Source organism: Phyllostomus hastatus, unplaced genomic scaffold, assembly GCF_019186645.2.
Source record: "Phyllostomus hastatus isolate PE091 unplaced genomic scaffold, TTU_PhHast_1.1 phas_scaffold_21, whole genome shotgun sequence".
Taxonomy (NCBI): domain Eukaryota; kingdom Metazoa; phylum Chordata; class Mammalia; order Chiroptera; family Phyllostomidae; genus Phyllostomus; species Phyllostomus hastatus.
Genome location: NW_025334017.1, coordinates 21,664,999 through 21,687,950, shown reverse-complemented (window position 1 = coordinate 21,687,950; position 22,952 = coordinate 21,664,999). Strand labels below are relative to the sequence as shown.

The following is a 22,952-nucleotide window of genomic DNA, read 5'->3' as shown; positions in this document are numbered from 1 at the left end:
AGACTGAGAAAGAAACCGCAGCTCAAGAAATAAGAGATGATAGCTGCAGGACAGCTGCATTGAGGGGTGAATCTGAAGGGGGTCAGTCAGGCTGCAGTGAGGTCTGAGGTCACCCCCCACACCACAACAACCACACTTCTGCAGACCCAACCTTAAGTCTCACCCAACTCACAGCACTGAGTATTATTTAGATTATGTATAAGTATTTCAATGACAACACAGGTATATTAGATAATGATGTAATATAATCGACAAAGTTATGAGCTAGAGGGAAAAAAGCAAACTATTTTACAAGTTTTTACTTAGTCTGAGTAAAAGCACAACAAAGCTAATAATGAGAATATAAAAACATAAAATACATTGTGGAAAACATCACAATGTAGAGTACCTGCTTTCATATTAAGCATTTAGTCAACATGGTGATATTTATACAAATCTAAGTAGGAAATGGAAATAGTATGTAAGACCTAGATGAGAAACTCTCAGCATAATGTAAGTTTGATTCATTTAGACTTCATCAATAAAGTAAGGGGGTACAGAAGCCTACTGGAAAACCCCTTTAGGCTCTGACATTTATTAATTCCATAATCCCTTGACTTTCTTGGCCATTATTTGTAAACCTGGAGCATAATCAAGTACTCTTACAACCAAATTTGAGATCAAAATCAATATATAATAATTAGAGAAAAATTATGTGATGTATAGTGTGATATTGAATTCAAGCATAAAAGGTGAAAGATGAGATTAATAAAAACCATGGTATTGGCAATACCCAACAACAAACGAACAAAAAAATCTTTCTTTCATTGGCTGAAACTCTGGGTTCACGTAGGTAAAAATACAGTAAAAGGCCAAACAAAAACCCTTTCTAACAAGAGTGCAAGGCTCTTACATGACTTCTACACAGCTATATTCCAAACATCTGACATGGTATTCAACAGAATATGAATGATTGCTAATGTAGGTGCCACATGTCAGGCATGAAGAGACACTGGATAAAGAACAAAGCAAGATGGATGATTCCCTCCACTTTTCTGGAAATATCGCTCCCCAGTCAACAATATCAAAATAGGCAGTATTTATTTTTAGTAACCTACCATTGTCCTGCTTACATTCTTCTACCTTCTGGTAGTAAATATTCCTCTAAATTCCAGCTGTACCCTAGCTCCACATTTGTCCTATTCTTGCCCCCAAAAATATCCCATGATCCCAAACTAACTAAAGCTTTAGTCACTCTTTTTATAAAATTTCCCTTCTTTATTATTAATTTAATACTATAAAACACCAGAAATTATTAATAAAACAATATTCATATTCCCAATATAACCAATAATTACTGGTTATTAATATTTTATCATATTTGCTTATTTTTTTTAAAAAGGAGATACACTATTACACATAAAGCTAAAATACCAACTAAACACCAATTGCCCATTTCTCCCAGAGTCAACCAATATTATGATATTGATACAATCCTTCAAATTAATTACTTATTAAAAGGGTGGTTTTGGAAAAACAGACATAGATACTGCCATATTCTGTATGTCCTTGGGAAACTGATTTTCTGAATTAAATAAAATTTTGAGACATCCATATTAAGACCTATTGCATAATTTTAAACAATGAAGTATTGTATCGTGTGAATATGCCACACTTTAATCATCCACTTCAGAGAGACTGTCATTTAGGTGGGCTTCGATTTATATCACTGCAATGCATACTGCAACAACAGACTTGTACAGGACTCCCTCAGCTCACATGAATGAGACTGTAAGAGCACAGCTGTATCAAAAAGTGGGATTTTGGTATCATAGGGTACATTCATTTTTAATTTTATTAGATCTTATCAAATTTATCAATTTTTACTCATACCAGTGGTATATGAGGTCCTCCATTTTCTGAATTTTCAACACTACTGAACATTGACATTTTTCATCTTATAGATTTTTAAGTAAAGGTGATTATTCATGAGTTAATAAATATTGAAGCTGGGTGATGAGGCCACAGGATTCAACTGTACTATTCTCTGATTTATCCATTTAAAAAAAAATCTAAAACTAAAATAGTAGATTAAAGGCACTTAAAAAAGTATATTTTTGAGATATACTCAACTGCAGTAAAATAGTAATAATATAAAATGCTGATGAAAATGTATATAAACTATATAAACTTCTAGAAACAAATTGCCAGTATAACAAGAGCCTTAAATATATTAAAATGCATGCCTGGAGCTACTAATTACACTTCTAAAAATATATTCTAAGTGGATAGTTAAAGAAAAATGCAGAGCCCTGGCTGGAGTAGCTCAGTGGATTGAGCACAGGCTGCGAACCAAAGTGCCGTAGGTTTGATTCCCAGTCAGGGCACATGCCTGGGTTGCAGGCCATGGCCCCCAGCAACCGCATATTGATGTTTTTCTCTCTCTCTCTATCTCCCTCCCCTCCCTCTCTAAAAATAAATAAAAATAAAATTTTTTTTAATGCAAAGACTTACCTATGAAGATATTTACCACAATATTTATAACTCTAGATTAATAAGATATGGGTATTTGTTAGTTTATCTTTTAAATAAAACTACCATTTTTTAAAAAAAGATTTTACTTATTTTTAGAGAGAAGGAGAAAGAGAAGGAAAGAAACAGCAATGTATGGTTGCCTCTCATACACCTTCTACCAGGGACCTCGCCCACAACGCCAGCATGTGTCCTGACCAGGAATTGAACCAGTAACCCTTTGGTTCGCTGACTGGTATTCAATCCACTAAGCCACACCAGCCAGAGCATAAATAAAACTTATTTTTTTAATATATTTTATTGATTTTGCTATTATACTTGTCCCAATTTTCCCCCCTCCACCTGGTACCTCCATTATGTAAAAGGGAACTATGTAAGAAAAAGAAAATTAAAACTATGAACATTAAAATACACAACAAATGTACAACTATCATCAACTGAATCTGAAAAACAAACTAAGCAAACAAGCAGAACAGGAATAAAACTTTTATTTTTGAACTTAGAAAAATATGTATTTACATTTAATTTAAAAAGTTATAAAATAAAATTAAAAGTCAGAATCTTTGAAGGTGCTTGGTATTAATCAAATAAAAGTCTAATTTCCTTAAGCTGCTAGAGTTGACCTTCAGGGACAGCCATATTTTACTGGTAATAATTGTATCCTTTATAAAATAATCAGTGAAGAATTTATAATACAATAGAATATTATTCAGCCATAAAAGAAGGAAATCCTGCCACTTGCACATGGATGGACCTTGAGGCTTTAGCCTAAATAAAATAAGTCAGACAAGTAGTATGTGGAATTTAAATAAAATAAGACACATTCCCCTCCCCCCGAAAAAAACCCACTCATATATATAGAGAACAGATGAGTGATTGCCAGAGTTTGGTATGTGGGGGGAGACTGGTAAGGGCAATAGGGGTAGATGAAATCAAAAGGTATAAACTTCTAGTTATAAAATGAGTAGGACATAAGATGTGATGTACAATGTAATGTACAGTTAGTTAATAGTACTGTATTGTATATTTGAAAGTTGCTAAGAAAGTAAATCTTAATAGTTCTTATTAAGAGGAAAAAGATTTGTAACTATATTGGTGATGGATATTAACTAAATTATTGTGACGATTTCACAACATATGCAACAATATCAAATCATTATATTATACAGCTGAAACTGGTATGTTATATGTTAGCTATATCTCTATAAGAATAAAATAATTTACAACTAAACTTTTTTTCAAATGGTCTCTGCCATTAGTCTTATTTCTCTACCACCCATTGTATCATAATAAACTTTTTAAAATCCAAATCTATTTACATCAGTTTCCTATACTTCCTTTTAACCCTTCAGGACAGTTTTAAAACCTCAGCAATACAAATAAAGTATTTTATTAATTGGTTTCCAGTTTCTACCAGTCTCTATAAGAACACCTGGCTCTAGTCTGGAAATGCAACATCTTTTTTGCCTCTGCTTACACGGTTTAGCCTAAAACAACCTTCCCTTTCTGGCTCACTCCTATGATCTTTAGCTGAATTGTTAATTCTCCTCCTTTTATTTTTATTTTTTCCTGTTTAATGTTTTATTGTTTATGCTATTGCAGTTGTCCCACTTTCCCCTTCACCTCCTCCACCCAGTCTGCCCATAGTCAATCCATAGTCAATCCCCACACCATTATCCATGTCCATGGGTCCACTGTGTATGTTTTTTGACTAACCCCTTCACCTTCCTTCAATCAGTCCCCTGCTCCCCTGTCCCCTCTTACAGCAGTCAGTTTATTCCATGACTCCATGTCTCTGGTTCTATTATGCTTATTACTTTATTTTGTTCATTAGGTTCCTATTATAAGTGAGATCATATGATATACGTCTTTCACCGACTGACTTATTTCACTTAGCATAATAGTTTCCAGTTCCATTCATGTTGTCAAAAAAGGCAGGAATTCCTTCTTTTTTCCTACTGTGTAGGATTCCATTGTGTAAATGTACCACCATTTTTGATCCATTCATCTACTTATGGGCACTTAGGCTGTTTCCAAATCTTAGCTATTGTAAATAATGCTGCTATGAACCTAAAGGTGCATAAATTCTTTTGAACTGGTGTTTTGGGATTCTTAGGTTAGGGTGTATTCCCAGTAGTGGAATTGCTGGGTCAAAAGGCAGTTCCATTTTTAATTTTTTTGAGGAAACTCAATACTACTTTCCACAGCAGCTGCAAGAGTCTGCACTCCCACCAACAGTGGACTAGGGTTCCCCTTTCTCCACATCCTTGCCAGCACTTGTTCATTGATTTATAATGATAGGCAGATGGGAGGTGGTATATCTCATTGTGACTTTAATTTGCATCTCTCTAATGGCTAGTGATGTTGAACATCTCTTCATATGTCTATGGGCCCTCTGTATGTCCTCCTTAGAGATGTGCCTATTCAGGTCCTTTGCCCATTTTTTAACTGGGCTGTTTTGTCTTCCTGATGTGGAGTTGTATGAGTTCTTTGTATATTTTGAAGATTAAACCTTTGTCCCAGGTATCACTGGCAAATATGTTCTCCCATACAATCAGTTACCTTTTTTCCTTTTGATGATGGTTTCTTTAGCCATGCAGAAGGTTTTTAACTTGGTGTGGACCCCCCTTGTTTGTTTTTTCCTTTATTTCCCTTGCTCAAAGAGATATATCAGCAAAAATATTGCTATGTAGGATATCTGAAATTTTACTGCCTATGTTTTCCTCTAGCACTTTTATGGTATCGCGACTTACATTCAAGTCTTTCATCCATTTTGAGTTTATTCAGGTATATGGTATAAGTTGATGGTCTAGTTTCATTTTTTTGTTTGTACCACTCCAGTTCTCCCATTTATTTTTATCTTCCTCAATTTCTCTCTTTAGTGTTCTATAGTTTTCTGAGTACCAGTCTTTTAGCTCCTTGGTTAAATTTATTCCTAGGTACTTTGTTGTTGTTGCTGTAGTAAATGGGATTTTTTCCTTAGTTTCTCTTTCTAATAGCTCATTGTTCTTGTACAAAAATGCCACTAATTTCTGAATATTGACTTTGTATCCCACTACTTTGCCAAATTCACTTATTAGGTCGAGCAGTTTTTTGGTGAAGCCTAAAGGTTTTCCTATGTACACTATCATGTTGTCTGCAAATGATGGTTTTACTTCCTTTCCAATTTGGATGCCTTTTATTTCTTCTTCCGTCTGATCACTGCGGTTAGGATTTCCCGTACTGTGTTAGAATGGATAAATTTCTAGAAACATACAATCTTCCAAAACTGAATCAGGAAGAAGAAAACCTGAACAAACCAATAACAACTAGTAAAATCAAAGCAGTAATCAAAAAACTCCCAGCACACAAAAGCCCTGGACCAGATGGTTCACAGGCAAATTTTACCAAACATACAAAGAAGAACTAATACCTATCCTTCTCAAACTATTCCAAAAAATTCAAGAAGAAGAAAGACTCCCTTACTCTTTTTAGGGGGCCAGTGTTATCCTAGCCTCATAACCAGGTAAAGATAGAACAAAGAAAGTTACAGCCCAGTATCTCTGATAAATATAATGCTAAAATCCTCAACAAAATATTAGCAAAGCAGATCCAGCAATACAATGAAAAGATCATACACCATGATCAAGCAGGATTTATTCCAGGGATGCAAGGATGGTCCAATATTCACAAATCAACAGATATAATACATCACATAAACAAAATGAAAGACAAAAATCACATGATCATATTAATAGATGTAGAAAAGCATTCGATAAATATCCAGCACCCACTTATGATAAAAACACTCAGCAAAGTAGAAATAGAGTGAGCATATCTCAACATAAGAAAGGCCATATATAATAAATCCACTGCCAACATCATACTCAATGGGCAAAAATAAATAACATTTCCCTTAAGATCAGGAACAAGACAGCAGTGTCCACTTTTACCACTCCATTCTCCTTTTAAAACCCTCAGCTGCTTGTCAGAACTATTCCTCTTTTTTGTTTTCACATAATCCTATATATACATCTAATGTAGCACTTACTGAGAATGGCATAACTATATTCCTTAATATTTTCAAATACACTAAACAGCTCTAGAGGTACTAATATTCTCAAACATGACTTTTATTTCCGTAGCCTCGGTACCCAGCACACAGCCTCATATTCCGTAACTATTCAATAAACAGAAGAATGGCATGGGAGAGAGATGGCGGAAGTTTCAAATGAAACTAAAACAAAGTGAAGAAAAATATTTAAAAGATGTTCCTTGACATATGAATTTACCTTTTAGTTATTTTTTATATTCTGAGGCAATTATAAAATTGTCATTTTCTCCTATCAGCTAGCAATAAGTTACTTCAGAAAACAGATACGAGCTATTTCAAGTAGAATATTACGAAACTACAATTAAAACAATGGAAAAATGCAATTCAATATAGCATAAATGTGGCCTTAAACCCTAAGTTCTGCCATCTACTAGATTTGTGACAATAAGTGAAAAAAATCTAAATAAACATCAGTTTCTTTGTCTTTAAAATAGGAATAATAAAACCATCAGTCAGAATTACATTTAACTAATATGACATAGAAAATTACATGTAAGTATTCTAGAAACTGCATTAGCTGCTATTTACTTTTTAACTTATAATCTTTTAAACAAACATACATCCCAATTCTTATGCACTAACCATCCTAATATCAGGGTTAGGTACTCAATGCATGTTTGTTGAATAAACCTAAAGACAAAGAAATGTAGAGATAACAAAAGTAAAAGCTAACAGCTACTAAAAATTTCTTATGTATCTGACACTTTGAGAACAAACATGTAGGCACTACGAGGAAAATACTGGACTACCTAAACTAGCTTCTATAATGTATATGCTTTACAAGCAATTATACAGAAAACACATTTACTTGTCAATGAAACTCCATTTTGAGCTGTAATTTTTTTGTAGAGAAACTAAGGAATAGAAACACCTGAAAGGGGAAGAATGGGAGAACAGCACAATTCTGGTACATCCACAAATAATATCAATAGAAGAAATATATAACTCTCATCAATGACAGAGAAAAAGATGTATTCATTTAGAGAATTATAAAAATTTCTCACCTGCTGCATATGTCTACTGGTACGTTTCTGAGGCTGATAAATGAGCCAGGTGTATAGGACTGGATCAACATTAACTGCTAGTCCTTCTACACTACAAAGAAGTACAGCACCTAAAAAGCAAGATTTAAAAATTGTTATTATAATTCCTCAAAAAACAGTAACCTTAACATCACTTCATACCAATTAAGACAGCTATGATTCAAAAGACCAACAGCGAGTAGTGACAAGGATGTTAAATAATTCAAACCTCATACATAGCTGGTAGGAACATAATATGGTACAATACTTTGAAATATATTTTGTCACTCCTTGAAAAAACAAACATACAGTTATAATATGACCCAACAATTCTATTCTAGATATATACCATGAGAACTGTAATCATATGTTCATGCAAAAACTTGCATATAAAACTTCATAGCAGCATTACTCATATAGTTTTATGAATAATTAAAGTGGGAAAAACACAAATGCCCATAAATTGTTGAATGGACAAACAAAAGGTGGCACTGCCATACAATGGAATGTTATCCATAAAAAGGAATGAAGTACCAATACATGCTACAAATAAATAAAACTTGAAAATAGTGAGAGAAGCCAGTCACACATATTGTGCGATCCCACTTATATGAAATAGCCAGAAGAGGCAAACCCATAGAGGAGAAAAGGATTCGTAGATGCCAGAATCAGGGGGAAGGAAGGAGAAATAACTGCTAATAGATACACAGTTCTTCTGGGAGCAATGAAAATGTTCTGGAATTAGAAAATGGTGATTGTTGCAAACATTGCAAATATAGGGTGGGCAAAAGTAAGTTTTCAGTTGTTCGTATACAAAATAAGGCAATGGTTAATAAATAACAGTACAAGAATAAACTCTGTGCTTCACGCACTCAAAACTGTGAACGTACTTTTGCTACACCCTGTATGTTAAAAACATCTAAGTTATACACTTTAAAAATTTTTATGGAATATGAATCATATCTCATTAAAAGTGTATTTGTCTTTAAAAAGAATAGGCTTAATATTTTCAGGCAAAGAGCAATTTCTATATTAGCCATGACAGTGGAATATTATCTCTCTTTTTTCTTTATCTTACAAAACTAATTCAGGATATGAAAGAAGCATTATTACAACCACTCAATAAATCATTGTAAATTACAGCTTTAAATCTTCAGAAGCAAAGAAAAGGAGCTGCTGAAATGAAATGCATGCTAACATTCTGACATAAAACACAAAGCTTAAGTATAACAAGTTGTAATTCAATACTACTAACAAATATTTCTGCCCCCTCTAGTAAAAAGTAACTCATACAGAATATAACTAAAACAATATCCCATTTTAATTTATATATAGATTATATATTTATAAGTAAGTTTTTGCATTTCTACATCTATTTTTTATAAAAAATACTAGCTCAAGAAGGATGTATGGAATATGAAGGAAAAAGCATCTGTCAGTATTGCTCTCAACTTTATCTCCAGCATCTAGAAAAGTACCTACCACAGTTAAGGGCTTAAAAAACAAACAAACCAAAAAAAAAAAAAACAAACCCAACCCAGATAGGTTCTCAGGTTAGCTGGGAAAAGCCTATTTGTTTTATAATACTGCAGATTATTTAAGCAATTAAATTAATATTTAAACAAATATTGATAAAGTTAGTATCAATAACAAGTCCTACCAGAAGTGAAGCACATGGAGATGGAATTAGGATAGAAGACATGAAGCAAACAAAATAGAAATTTTCCCTTTTTTCAAAGCTTTGCACAGCATTGTCAAACAAGCACAATTTGCCAAGTATACTCCTGTCCCACCTCACAGTGCCACTTTGCCCAGGGACCCAGAATCAGTGCAGGCTCCTGGGCTGCATGCTCAGACAACACGAGCAATCCCACCTCCATCCTGTGCAAGTATCAATGCAAGTGCCAATGAGCAATGGTTCACTCAAATACATATCAGGAAGGAATAATGGGAGAAGTGACATACAAGATGATTGCAAATGGGGAGTCATGGTTGAAGTCAACTGGAAAATACCATGTAATATATTTTTTCCTGTAATATTTTTCCTATATTTTTTAGGTTCCTCATAGGAACCTAAATTTGTCTATTTCTCAAATATCAGTAGTATATAGGATTAGGCTTAAAAATACTATATTGTAAGGAATGTGGCAGGTGGAAAACTTGAAAAGAGCTGTGATCCATCCCTTCCACCGAGAACATACTTTCTTCTAAGGCACCACAGTTGTGTGACTGCAGGTATGCTTTTTGCACTGGGACGAGTTACTCCAGCATTTTCACCTGAACCTTCCAAGTCAGTTGGGGCACATCAGTCCTTTCAGCAGAACCTGCCATAGGCACTTAACCTTTCGTGGCTCATGTATGGCAAGACAAAAAAAAAAAAAAAAAAGGCCCAAATGGAAGAAGAGATCAAAGCTCCAGAACAAATACAACTAAGCAACCAAGAGATAGCCAACCTATCAGATGCACAGTTCAAAGCACTGGTGATCAGGATGCACACAGAATTGGTTGAATTTGGTTGCAAATTAGATGAAAAATGAAGGCTACAATAAGAGAAATGAAGGAAAATGCACAGGGAACCAATAGTGATGGGAGGGAAACTGGAACTCAGATCAATGATGTGGGCCAGAAGGAAAAAAGGAACATACAGCCAGAAAAGAATGAAGAAACAAGAATTCAAAAAATTGAGGAGAGGCTTAGGTACCTCCAAGACATCTTTAAACGTTCCAACATCCGAATTATAGGGATACCAGAAGGAGAAGGGGAAGAGCAACAAGTGGAAAACTTATTTGAACAAATAATAACGGAGAACTTCCCCAATCAGGCAAAGGAAATAGACTTCCAGGAAGTTCAGGAAGTTCAGAGAGTCCCAAAGAAGTTGGACCCAAGAAGGAACACACCAAGGCACATCATAATTACATTACCCAAGATTATAGATAAGGAGAGAAGCCTAAAAGCAGCAAGAGTATAGGAGACAGTTACCCACAAAGGAGTTCCCCTCAGACTGTCAGCTGATTTCTCAAACGAGACCTTGCAGGCAAGAAGGGGCTGGTAAGAAGTATTCCAAGTCATGAAAGGCAAGGACCTACATCCAAGATCACTCTATCCAGCAAAGCTTTCATTTAGAATGGAAGGGCAGAGAAAGTGCTTCTCAGATAACGTCAAGTTAAAGGAGTTCATCATCACCAAGCCTTTATTATATGAAATGTTAAAGGAATTCATCTAAGAAAAAAAAAGATAAAAAATATGAACAGTAAAATGACAACAAACTCACAGTTATTAACAACCACACCTAAAACAAAAACAAACTAAGCAAACAACTAGAACAGAAACAGAACAATAGAAATGGAGATCACATGGAGGGTTATCAGCAGGGGAGTGGAAGGAGGAGAGAGGGGGAAAAGGTAAAGAGAATAAGTAGCATAAATGGTAAGTAGAAAATGGACAAGGGGAGGTTAAGAATAGTATAGGAAATATAGAAGCCAAAGAACTTATATGTATGACCCATGGGCATGAACTAAAGCAGGGGCACAGGGGGTGGGGGGAATGTGGATGGAAGGGGCTGTGCAGGGCAGAGGGGAATAAAGGGGGGAAATAGGACAACTGTAATAGCATAATCAATAAAATATACCATCAAATAATGCTATATTGTATATCAAGGGAAATAAAATAGGACTTTCCCAAAATTATATCCAGTTTTCAAACAATTCTAGCATTTTGACTATACCAGAGACTATCATCCCCACAAACTAACAAAAATATAGCATTATGGTATGCAGCAAGAGTTCATTTGAATAGTGTTTTTGTTTTGTAACAACTCATTTTCTCCCAAAAATGTTATTAGGTCAGAAACAGAATTTGCCTCTGATATTACCCATATGTGGAAATCTAATGAACAAACTGAACTAACAAGAAAAATGGAGACAGACTCACAGAGGGAGAGCAGGATGACAGCTAGTGTTGTGGAGTGGGGGCAGTTAGGGGGTGGAGGGGTTGAGCAAAATAGAAAAAAGGACTCATGGACAACAGTGTGACGACTGCTGGGGGAAGGAGTATATAAAGGGACTAAAAGGTAATGTAAAAAAATACAATAGAGATAAAAATTTTTAAAAAACTTTCAAAGATTAAAAACAAAGATGAAAAACTATTAAAAGCTTTTAATTTAAAAAAATTAGTTGGCATTTAAGTGGAGAGTTTAAGAAATTTATTTAAATTCAAGAATATATAATCAAGCCCTGGCTGGCATAGCTCAGTGGATTGAGCGCGAGCTGCAAACCAAAGCATCGCAGGTTTGATTCCTAGTCAGGGCACATGCCTGGGTTGCAGGCCAGGTCCCCAGTGGGGGCCACATGAGAAGCAACCACACGTTGATGTTACTCTCTCTCTCTCTCTTTCTCCCTCCCTTCCCCTCTCTAATAAATAAATAAATAAAATCTTTAAAAAAAAAGAGTGGTATCACAGGAGGAGCAAGCCTGTTTAAAAAAAAAACGAATATATAATCAATCTTAAAGGTTAAAACACTTGTCTAAAATGCATACAGAGAAATGAAACCACAATTAGATTTAAATTACTATGAATTGCTTCCTATCACACAAGACGACTTAATAATATTTTATAATTAATATTGCACAAATATGAAAGACACCACAAATAATATACGATTAACAATAAAGAGTACAGTCCACTAAAAGAAGGAACTACAAAAAGAAAGAAGGCAGTGGGATCCAAAAGACAAAGGATCCAACACAGGAAGAAAGTGATGGGAGTCCCCAGGATGACAACAGTGAAATGATGACGGGTATATGGGAAATTTAATAACAACCAACACAATTAGTAAATACATAAAAATCAAATGTTTAAAAGGCAAGGGTAACTAGTCATAGGATACAACATGACTGACATGAATGATACGTGTAGATAGCACTACGTAAATTCAAAGAAATGAATTACTTGGTTAAACAAACATGGTGTAACGACAACAGAAGCATGAGTATGTGAGAAGAATGCATGATGGGCGCTGAAGAGCGTGGAAGTTGACCAGTTATTGTTTCCCACAGAAGGATGTCAAATAAATAATGCTTTAAAATGAACAATGAAGAAAGAACAAAAGCCTTGTTAGTTACTTAAAATATGTAAGTAAATACCAAAATAATTACTGAAGGAGTTGAAACTAGTTACCTTTTGAAAAAAGAACATTACAAAACAGGTGCACTTTCCATGAGAAAGGACTGGGAAGAACTGAAATAAAGATAAGATGAGCCTTAGATTTTCTTGCTGAGGAACATCCCTCTAGCCACTACCAAAAAGCAAAACAAAATTTTCTTTTAAAAACTCTCTCATTCACTGTTATATAACAGCTACAAATTAATATCTGTGAACAGTTCCCATAACAAAAAATCAGCAAGCACTGCAAAAGGCGAGCCAGCATAAAAAAGAAGCAAAAAAGTTCAACAACACATTTAGACCTTCAAATACTGGAAATATCAAAATATCTGAACACAGAACATAAAACAGCTATGTATAAAATGTTCAAAATACAAAAGTATGGGTTCATGAAGAGGATCAAACAATGAGAAAGTATCAAACAATGTATTTTAATGAAAAATGGAAATTACAGAAATGACTAATTTAATTCTTGAAGTAAAAAACTCACTGGACAGGTTAAACAGCAGATTAAATATAACTAATGAAAAAATTAGTGAAAAGCAAGAAACGCATGAGATAATTTAAAATGCATAGGAGATAGAATAAAAATAAAAGAAAATTAGTAAAATAAGGTTAAGAGATATGAAGACTCAGTAAGAAGACCAAACATAAGTCTAAATAGAATTTAGAGGGAGATACTATAAAATGGGGAAAAGGCAATATAGTTAAAAAGATAACTGAGAATGTTATAAAACTGTTGAAACCCAAGAAGCCTCAAACCCAAGAAACCCAATGAATCCAAACTGGAAAATTACAAATAAACCTGTATTAGACAAACATAAAAGCTACAAAACACTGAAGAGAAAAAGATCAGGAAATCCCACAAAAAATTTTTTAAACAGGTCTTGTAGCGAATTAAAAAAGCAAACAAATTAATAATCAACTTCTTATCAAACAGTCAATCATATTCATGTATGATTTTACTTCAAAACTTACATACACACTACATATACATCCTTGTGAATCTATTAGTGTTACAATTAAAAGATGATAATGGAAAAACTAAATGGATTTTTTAAAATAAATATATCTGGATATATTTTCTCTAATATTATCCATGTCAACTTTAAGCCACATATAAACTTTATTTATGATGAAAAATATACAAAAACCCTATATAAACAAAGCAATATATATGTATGTTATATATATATATATACAAATATACTTAAAAGTACACAAACTGCTAAAGACAAAAGTAAATTAAGAACTCAAGGACGAGCCCTGGCTGGTGTAGCTCAGTGGATTGAGCGCAGGCTGGGAACCAAAGTGTCCCAGGTTCGATTCCCAGCCAGGGTACATTCCTGGGTTGCAGGCCATAACCCCCAGCAACCGCACATTGATCTCTCTCTCTCTCTCCCTCTCCCTCTCCCTCTCTCTCTCTCTCTCCCCCTCCCTTCCCTCTCTAAAAATAAATAAATAAATAAAATCTTAAAAAAAAAAAAAAGACCTCAAGGACGGAGACAGCAGTGTGGTGATTGCAGGGGGCAGGGGAGGAGGGTGGTTGAAAGTGAATGAGGTTAGAGGGGGGATAAGTTGTAATGGAAAAAATACAATGTAAAATAAATAAAAATAAAGTTCCATTAAAAATAAAAAAGTAAATTAAGGAATTACAGATATTCCCCATATTAGGCTACTTATTTTCAAAGTCTTTTCAGACATGTCAAAAACTAAATTGTGTCGAGTAAACTTTTTAAAACTTTCTTCAATAAGTTATTAGTACACCTTTTTATTTGTGATTTTAGAAAAAAGAAAATAAATGTGAGAATATTTTCACAAGGAATATTAACCTCATAAGTCTCATTTTATTATAATTAACAAAAAAGTACTTTAGTAAATGTTCATATAAGTAATATAATATATATTAAACAAAAAAAATGGACTAAATGACTCATAGCCAGGCTTGGACTTTATGAGCGTTAAATAGGTGATAAATAGAATAATCTATTAATTTAACGTCAATTTAGTTGAAATTATAAGTTAGAGATAATGTTATTTTAAATCTAATGGGGTAGGTATCTTCTTATACTCAATTCGCAAGACACGGCCTTTAAAAATAACACAAAAGCTCTGACATATAAGTGTGCAGATAATTAGTCTGATACTGAGTTGACTCAGAACAGATCCCCCATAAATCACTAAAATTTGGCAATATATTATTCTGTTTAATTTTAGCCTGGGAGACAACTAATGAGAAAAGTGTGCTTTGCCTCTCCACTCACTGCCAAAATGGTTCACTTATCCACATTCCACTCAGGCCTCACCGATTAGTTGAATCAAGGGATCACAGTCATTTTCAGTTACATCCGAGAGCTGAAAACTGAGAACTGAAACAAGGGACAGAAATAAAAGTTGCGGAGCATGAAGATCACACATACATTTTTCTTCCCAGCCTCAGAAACCTTATCAACAATGATATTATCTTGTAAAATATCAAGTTAAAAACCATAAAAAGTACCTGGGATATTATCTTCAGCCAATGAATGAAACAGAAAACACAGATATGTTCATTTTTATCTAAGTTTAAAACTCACTATTTTTCTATTTTGCAGCTATAGCAAAATAAGAACTTTTTAGATTTCTACAGCCCTTAAGAAATTATTTGCTACTCTTCATTTTAACAACAATTCTCAAGAATTCTGGCTCAACAGTTAAGTAAACAAAAAGGAAGAATCAATATTGTAAAAACAAGGATGGGTAGTCAAGTTTAAGAAATGACAGCAGGCATGAGCTGCCAACCGCTGGAAACTTTCTCCAAGGTAACTGTCAAATTTAGTATAAATGAATCATAATATTTTTAGGTGTGTGTACTGGCTCACATTAGTTAACAAACAATTCTCCTTCCCTCGGGACACAGAGAATCACAGAGAACTGCATCCCACCCTGATAATAAGAATAACCCGTGCAACCTACCAAAGCTTTTCAACATCCATCAGGCAGCAGAGTGCACAGAGAAACTTAATGAAGAAAAATTGTAAAAGTGAAAGGCCCCTTACAAGAGAAAAGGAATAAATAGCAGCTTTCATTCTTGGCACAGCAGGAGGAGAAGAAAGCTGATAAGGGAAAACAACTGAACTTTTAACAAATTTTTAGATGTTGGGGGCTGTCACGACAGTTTAGAATCGCTGAGAACCCTAGACACAAGGGGAATCCACCCACCTGCCATCACATTTCAACAAGCTTCCAGCAAAGACTCTTGAGACTGACAGGAGGACTAGAGATGAGAAAGACCCACCAAGATGCAGGTCTGCGGAACCTAATGAAGTCCGAGCACCAAGGATTAAAAGAAATCCAACAAGCACTCTGAACTTTTCGTTGAACATTAAGAAGGGGAATCTCTGACTAGGAGAAAAGAAGAGGCACTGAAAGCAAGATCCCTATGGAAGAACAGGGGAATAAGGCATGCTGAAGTCTGAGGTCAGGTCACGAGAACTGAGAGAAAATCACAAACCATACTAAAAGAAAGATTCAGATTCTGCTCTCAAAAAAAGTTGAAGCCTGCAGTAAACACAGTCCACTTACATGAAGCAAGAACCAGACCCAGTTCAACTACAGTATAGAAAACAAAAACCAGACCCAACTCAACTACATCAGTAACAGGACAAAAAGAAACTGGCTTTTTTGTGGGCATAAACGTTATTTAACTAGGTTCTATTATTCTTTTTATAACCAATGTTTGACATTGATTTTTAAAAATTATGAAACACAGTACAATATGCAGAAATGACTCGGCATCTAAAATGAAAACAGTCAATAGTACCAGTCCCCAAGGTAGGGGGCACGCAGATACCAGAATTACCAACAGGGATCTAAAATGATTAAAATACCTTAAAGAACACAGTGAAAACATTCGTGAACTGAAGGGTAACTGCGGCAGAAAGTTAATAGCAAAAACAATTAAAAAGAGCCAAATGGAAATATTAGAATTTAAAATATACAGTATCAGAAGTGAAGAATTCTTTCAAAAATTCTTTTCAAAACTGGTGAATGGTATCAACTGACAATTTGAAAAAGCTTAGCAAACCCCAAGAATAAATAAAAGAAAAACCAGATCTAGACACATCATGAGCAAACTGCAGAAAAACAAAGAGAAAAAAATTTTGAAATCCCCCAGAAGAGGGGGGGAAAGATACAATGTATCTAAGGTTGCCCCATGAACAGGATAACTTGTCATGAGAAATAAGGGCCAGAAGGTAATGGAAGTTTTAAATGCTGAAAGACGTAAAAGACAACCTAAATTTCTATATCCATTGAAGATATCCTTTAATAATTAAGAAAAAATAAGAATACACAACAAAACCAATTTGCCTCCAAAGACTTGTGCTACTAGAAATTACCAGCAAAGTGCTTTAGGCTGAAAGAAAACTAATACCTTACAGAAATTCAACTCTAGAAAAGGAATGAGGATACCAGAAAGAGTAAATATGTGGGTAACTAAAGAGAACCACTTTAAAAATTATACAAACAATTATATACACAGTGACATCTTTAGGTCTCTTTAAAAACACTCTTGACTCTTTAAAGTAACAATCACAATGCAATGTGGGGTTAATATTGTACATGGAAGTAAAATATATGCCCATTGAGCACAAGGAACAGAATGGAGGAAACTGGAAGTAAAATTATGCAACAAAGGCATTTATTTTTCAGCTTATCCTAGATTCCTCCACTGTCCTCTGATTTGCAAATATTTCTGTCAAGCCCAATTTAGACCAAATAAAAAAAATTAATAAATATCTACTTATGTACACATGTCCTTTTTTCTTTCCATCTATGCAAAGTCTCGGCACATCCTTTGATTCAAATTAGCCATTAAGACTTCCTACCACCATTGACCTTCCCATTCTCTGGCCAACTGCAATACTATGTATTACAGAGCTCATTTTAGCACTGACTCAATTCAAATTTATCAGTTGAGACCAGCATGGCAGAGGAGGGTATGAGCACTTGAGGAAGCTACAAAATGTGTGTAACAGTAACACATTCCACTGCTTTACAACGTTAAGCGCCCATCTGTGTTCCTTGGTCATGAATTGAAAGGGAGTCAACTCTTCAATGGTTATTCGTTTATCTCCAGTCCAGTTCAGGCAGAGAAGGCAGAAAAATTGGGTTTGATGACTGTGTATATGCTTCTTTTATTTTTTCTACTGTTGTTTTCCTTTTTTCTCCCCAGTACAAATTTAAGTTAATAATTGGTCTCCTTCTATCTGACGCATGAATCTTAATTCTCAATTGGCACAGAATGCACAAATGAGATTTAATGGTAGTTAAGTGTCAGTAATTAATATTTTGTCATGTTTCAAATCTTGTTCTCCAACTTTATTTTCATGACATAAAATGTTAAAGCCATAAAGGTAATAATAAACAGCTTTGACAATAAAAACATTAGAACTTCTAAATAATAAAAGATATCATAAACAAAATTAAAACAAAAGTCAAACAAGGAGAAAATATTAGAAAATACATAACAAGATAATACTCATGACACTGGAAGTCCTCCTAAAAATTACTAAAATAAAAAGATACACAACCAAACAGAAAAATGGGCAAAGAATATAAATAAACAAATCACAAAGAAACAGAACTGGCCTTCACTAACAGCCAAAGAAATTCAAGGTTAAACAGTAACATAATTTTTCAATGACAGATTAACGAAAGTTTAAATAAATGAAATTCTATTACTGATAAAACTATCAAGGATAAAGCACACTCATGCTTTGCTGAAAGAAATGGAAACTGGTACAGTGTTTATGAAGGCCATTTTGGAACTACCTATGAAAATTTTAAATGTACATACTCACTGCTCCAGCTATTTTAGTTCTTAGACTCCTGCAATAATACTTACAGATGCTTTCTTAAAGCTCTATACACAAAGATGTTCATTTGCAGTTTTACAACAACAAAAATATGTAAATAACATCAATATCTAGAGTTGAATTATGATGATTTACTTAATGGAAATCACTCATCTTTTAAATAATGAAGCACAGATGTACAGAATGACACAAAAATAAGTGCAGAATAGTATGTTTAAATTAAAAAATGCTGACAACTTCACAAAAATTTCAGGTGTTACATACAAATGCACATGTATTTAAACATAAGACACGCTTATATGTAATGTGCATCATGAAAGACTGTGGTGTGTCTGAGTGCATGTGGGTGAACACACAGTGTGCCACAAGTGACACACCAGGGAAAAGATGAGCTGCAAGTGCATAAGCCCTGCTGTACACAAACCAAGGCAGGTCAAACACACCATTTCATGATTTAAAAATAATATACCACAGTATTTATATTCTAAAACCTGGAAACTATATCAGCATTTTTATGATCAATGTTGAATTTCAAAGAAAACTTTGGTTAATGGAAGAAACAAAAGCAAAACCTTGATTCACCAGAAATAAAACCATTTAGAAAATTACTAGATCTCATAAAAGTCTCTCTTTTATTTACCTTCAACTTGTCACTGTCCTTTGCTCAGGATTTTCATTTTTCAGAATTCCCATCCCATGCTGACGTATGAATAAATCTAGGATCCTATAACTAAAACCTAAATCTTAAAGCCAATTGTTCAATTTAAGCTGAATTTATTAGGGGGGACTTATTATAATCAAAATATAGATTACACACCAATCATTGTAAAATTTATTACCAAAGGACTCATTCATCTCAGTAAAATCTTTACTATTGTCCAATATTATGATAGTTTTAATGTAAAATGTTTCTTCATCTCTTTTATAAATAAGCCCAAAAATCCAATATGTATCTTAATTGTATTACCATGTATTAAATAACTTCATGCTATCGACATTGTCAGGACATTGTCAACAATATGCCAGATTTAGCTCTTGAGTTAATGATGTATAAAATATAAATTGATGTATAGTATCTTGGAATAATATACTATTTAGTTTGGTTTAAGTAATTTACAATTAATCAATATAGATAATCTCTGATTTGAAATTCCAAATAATTTATATTGTATTGATTTAGCTTTTAAATTTTGCTGACTATATGAGGTTATTCACATCTGGCTTAAATTTTAAGTACACAGAGTGAAAGATTATATGCATGTATTTATTTTTACAGATTCTAATAGGAAGGTTCATAAACAATTTTTTGGGTGGTTTTATTTATTTATTTTTTTTTAGGGGCAGGAAAATTTTTTTAATATTTTTTTGTTTTTCAAGTACAGTTTTCTGCCTTTTCCTCCCATCCCTCCCCACCACCCCAACCCTCCCTGCCTCCCTCCCCCATTTCCACCCGGCATTTTTTTGTTATTATAATGATTATTAAAATGAATTACAAGAAAAATGTTCAGAGTCGCCCATAGTAAATGATGTCCCCGGTCTTAAAATTTCATGTTCCAGAAAAGGTTGGAGAAGAGTCTTTCAAAATCACGATAATATTCAACAGACTAACTAGGAGACAGAGTATACATTTTGATTTAATTATGAAATCCTTGAATACTAAAATTTTTATTAATAATAATAAATCTTAACTTGGAAATTAAAAGCAATGCTTTTTTGATCAAGACCAGACAAGCATGTATTTTCTGATAGTTAACATCATTAATTCTCATTTCATCTAGGATCTGGTGGCATAAATCAGACAGATTTCTAGCATTCCCAAGTCAAGATACAGCCTTCCATAAGTCATCCTTCCTCAGCCAAGTAATTTCTTTCAATGTTCCAGAAATTAAGGCAGCTATTTTAATGTAACAACCCTTGGATCAGCATTTCGAGACATCAACAAAAATATTTAGAAAATTCCTCTCATGTAAGTATCAAACCAACCAAACAAAATTCCCAATATGTATGTTTTTCACTAAGTAACCTTAAACTAAAATGATTTTCTTCCCCTAATTTGGATTGCCTTTTTTGGGGGGGGACTCATGGCTAAGGCCAAAAATAAATCTGTATGTTTAATTTAGCCTACCTATTTACTTTCCTAAATACTTACTAGAGCACTTGATGGTTACCTAGAATCTTACTGTATTTACACCACATAGAACACCATAGAGAACAACAGGTCTCTGAAACATGTGAATGCTTTATTCCACCCGACCATGGTTCCAGTTTTTACATCTTTGCTCTGTGACACAGGTATAGAACACTATAAGATACATGTAAATTTGAAGAGCAGGCAAGAGTAAGCCTTAAAGGTTACAAAGCTTATGTGTATGTGAAGATTAGTTGCAAGTAGAAGCTCTAAAATTCAAAGTGTTCTGACTTCTGAACAGCATTCCAGTGTTAAATCAAATTCATGGTTGCAGCCATTAAAAGACGAAGGTATTACCATTCCTGTAATTCAAACTGGATTAGAGTCTTCTGGAACATAATATGGAAGAAGTATATAAAACAAAAGAAAAATTAATGAATCATTGCCATGTCTATTAAGACTAGTCACATTAATTTTATACTACCTTACTACTTTAAGAATAATGGAGCTTTGAGTACCATGTGATTTAAAAATATTTTAAAGTTTGTCAAATTATTTAATTCTGAAATCCCTACACATACAATTTAAAAGGTTAAATTTATTGCAGCATTATTTGCAATAGCTAAGATATGCAAGCAGCCCAGGTGCCCATCAACAGATGAGTGAATAAAACAACTCTGGGACATTTATACAATGTAATAATACTTGGCCATAAAAATAAAGAAAAATTACCCTTTCTAACATCATGGGTGGACCTAGAGAACATTATGCTAAGTGAAATAAGCCAGTCAGAGAAAGACAAATACCACATGATTTCACTCATATGTGGAATCTAATGAACAAACTGAACAAGCAAAATAGAGACAGACTCACAGAAAATAGCAGGCTGACAGCTACTGGTGGGGAGAGAAGAGGGTAGAGGAATCGAGTGGAAAGGAAAAAGGACTCCTGGACATGGACAACAGTGTGACAACAGCAGTGGGGAGAGGGGGATAAGGAGTTATATGGTAATAGAAAAAAATACCAAAATATTAAAAATAAAAAAATTTTTTTAAAAGTTTAAATCCAAACACTAGCAAGGACATGGTATAACTGATAGTAAAACACAGACTTCATTGAGTCCACAGGCTATGAGATAATTTTGTAAAAATTTTTAGTAAATATTTTTGAACACAGCTATGCCATTCTTTACATATTGTCTTTGGCTGCTTTTGCACTAAAACAGCAGAACTGAGTAGCTGTTACAGAGACTGTATCACCCACAAGCCTAAAGTAAGTACTATCTGGCCCCTTAAGAGTTTGTTGACCCCCTGGTAACATATTGCTGGTAGCAATTCAAATTAACATAACAGTTTCACATATGATTTTGGTAATAAAAAGTTATAACTTTTAACTAGTTAATTCCATTTCCTGAAATCTATGCTAAGGATATAAAGGTATTATTTATATTAACAATTTAACATATTGTTAATTTTAACAGAAAATATTTGAAGTAATACAGATCTCCAAAAAATGAGAAATACTTAAGCAAACTGTGATATATACAAGTAACAAAATATTTTAACCTTAAGTAATATAAAAATCTTTAAAATGGTGGTTATGAAGACTGTGATAATGGGAAAATTCTTATGATATAAACAAAAATTTTAAATACAATTTAATAAAAGATAACATAAATGGGAAAAACAAAAAGGATATACATTAAAAAAGTAGTGGTTTGTTCTGGGTGGTGGGTTAATCTTTTATGTGCTTTACAGACTTTCTAACTTTCCAAATTAAGCTAACTGAAAATATAATTACTTTTATAATAAAAACTTAAAACAACATGTGTAAATACCAAAAGATTCCTTGTGTTTAGGTGAAAAACCAGATTGTTATTCCATGCTTACACACTACCTAACCAACTCCCTTCGCATTACATCTGAACTTCCTGTAGCCCCCAGAGCTCGCTCCTAGCCCACTTGCACCCCTCTCTGCACTCACACCCTGGCACTCTCCCCTGGGGACAGCACTCTAGCCCCTCGAACAACACAAAATTCTTCGCTGTCCCTTCAGTCACCTTTCTGTTATCCCACACAGAGGCCTGACTGACTACCCTATCAAACTAGGTTTTGTTTTTTTTACTCTATTTCTTATCACACTAGCTTTATCTCTTATTATTTAACATGCATGATTACATA

The 22,952-nt window shown here is 33.9% G+C and overlaps 1 protein-coding gene across 2 annotated transcripts in view; it reads right to left on the bottom strand.

The window, feature by feature from the left end:
• VPS13B (vacuolar protein sorting 13 homolog B) overlaps positions 1-22,952 on the bottom strand; it is a 699,511-nt gene that overhangs the window by 434,295 nt on the left and 242,264 nt on the right. For both annotated transcript variants that reach the window (XM_045861171.1, XM_045861172.1), the window contains exon 20: positions 7,609-7,718. In XM_045861171.1, the coding sequence (XP_045717127.1) occupies positions 7,609-7,718 (110 nt within the window). The remainder of the gene's footprint in view (positions 1-7,608; positions 7,719-22,952) is intronic.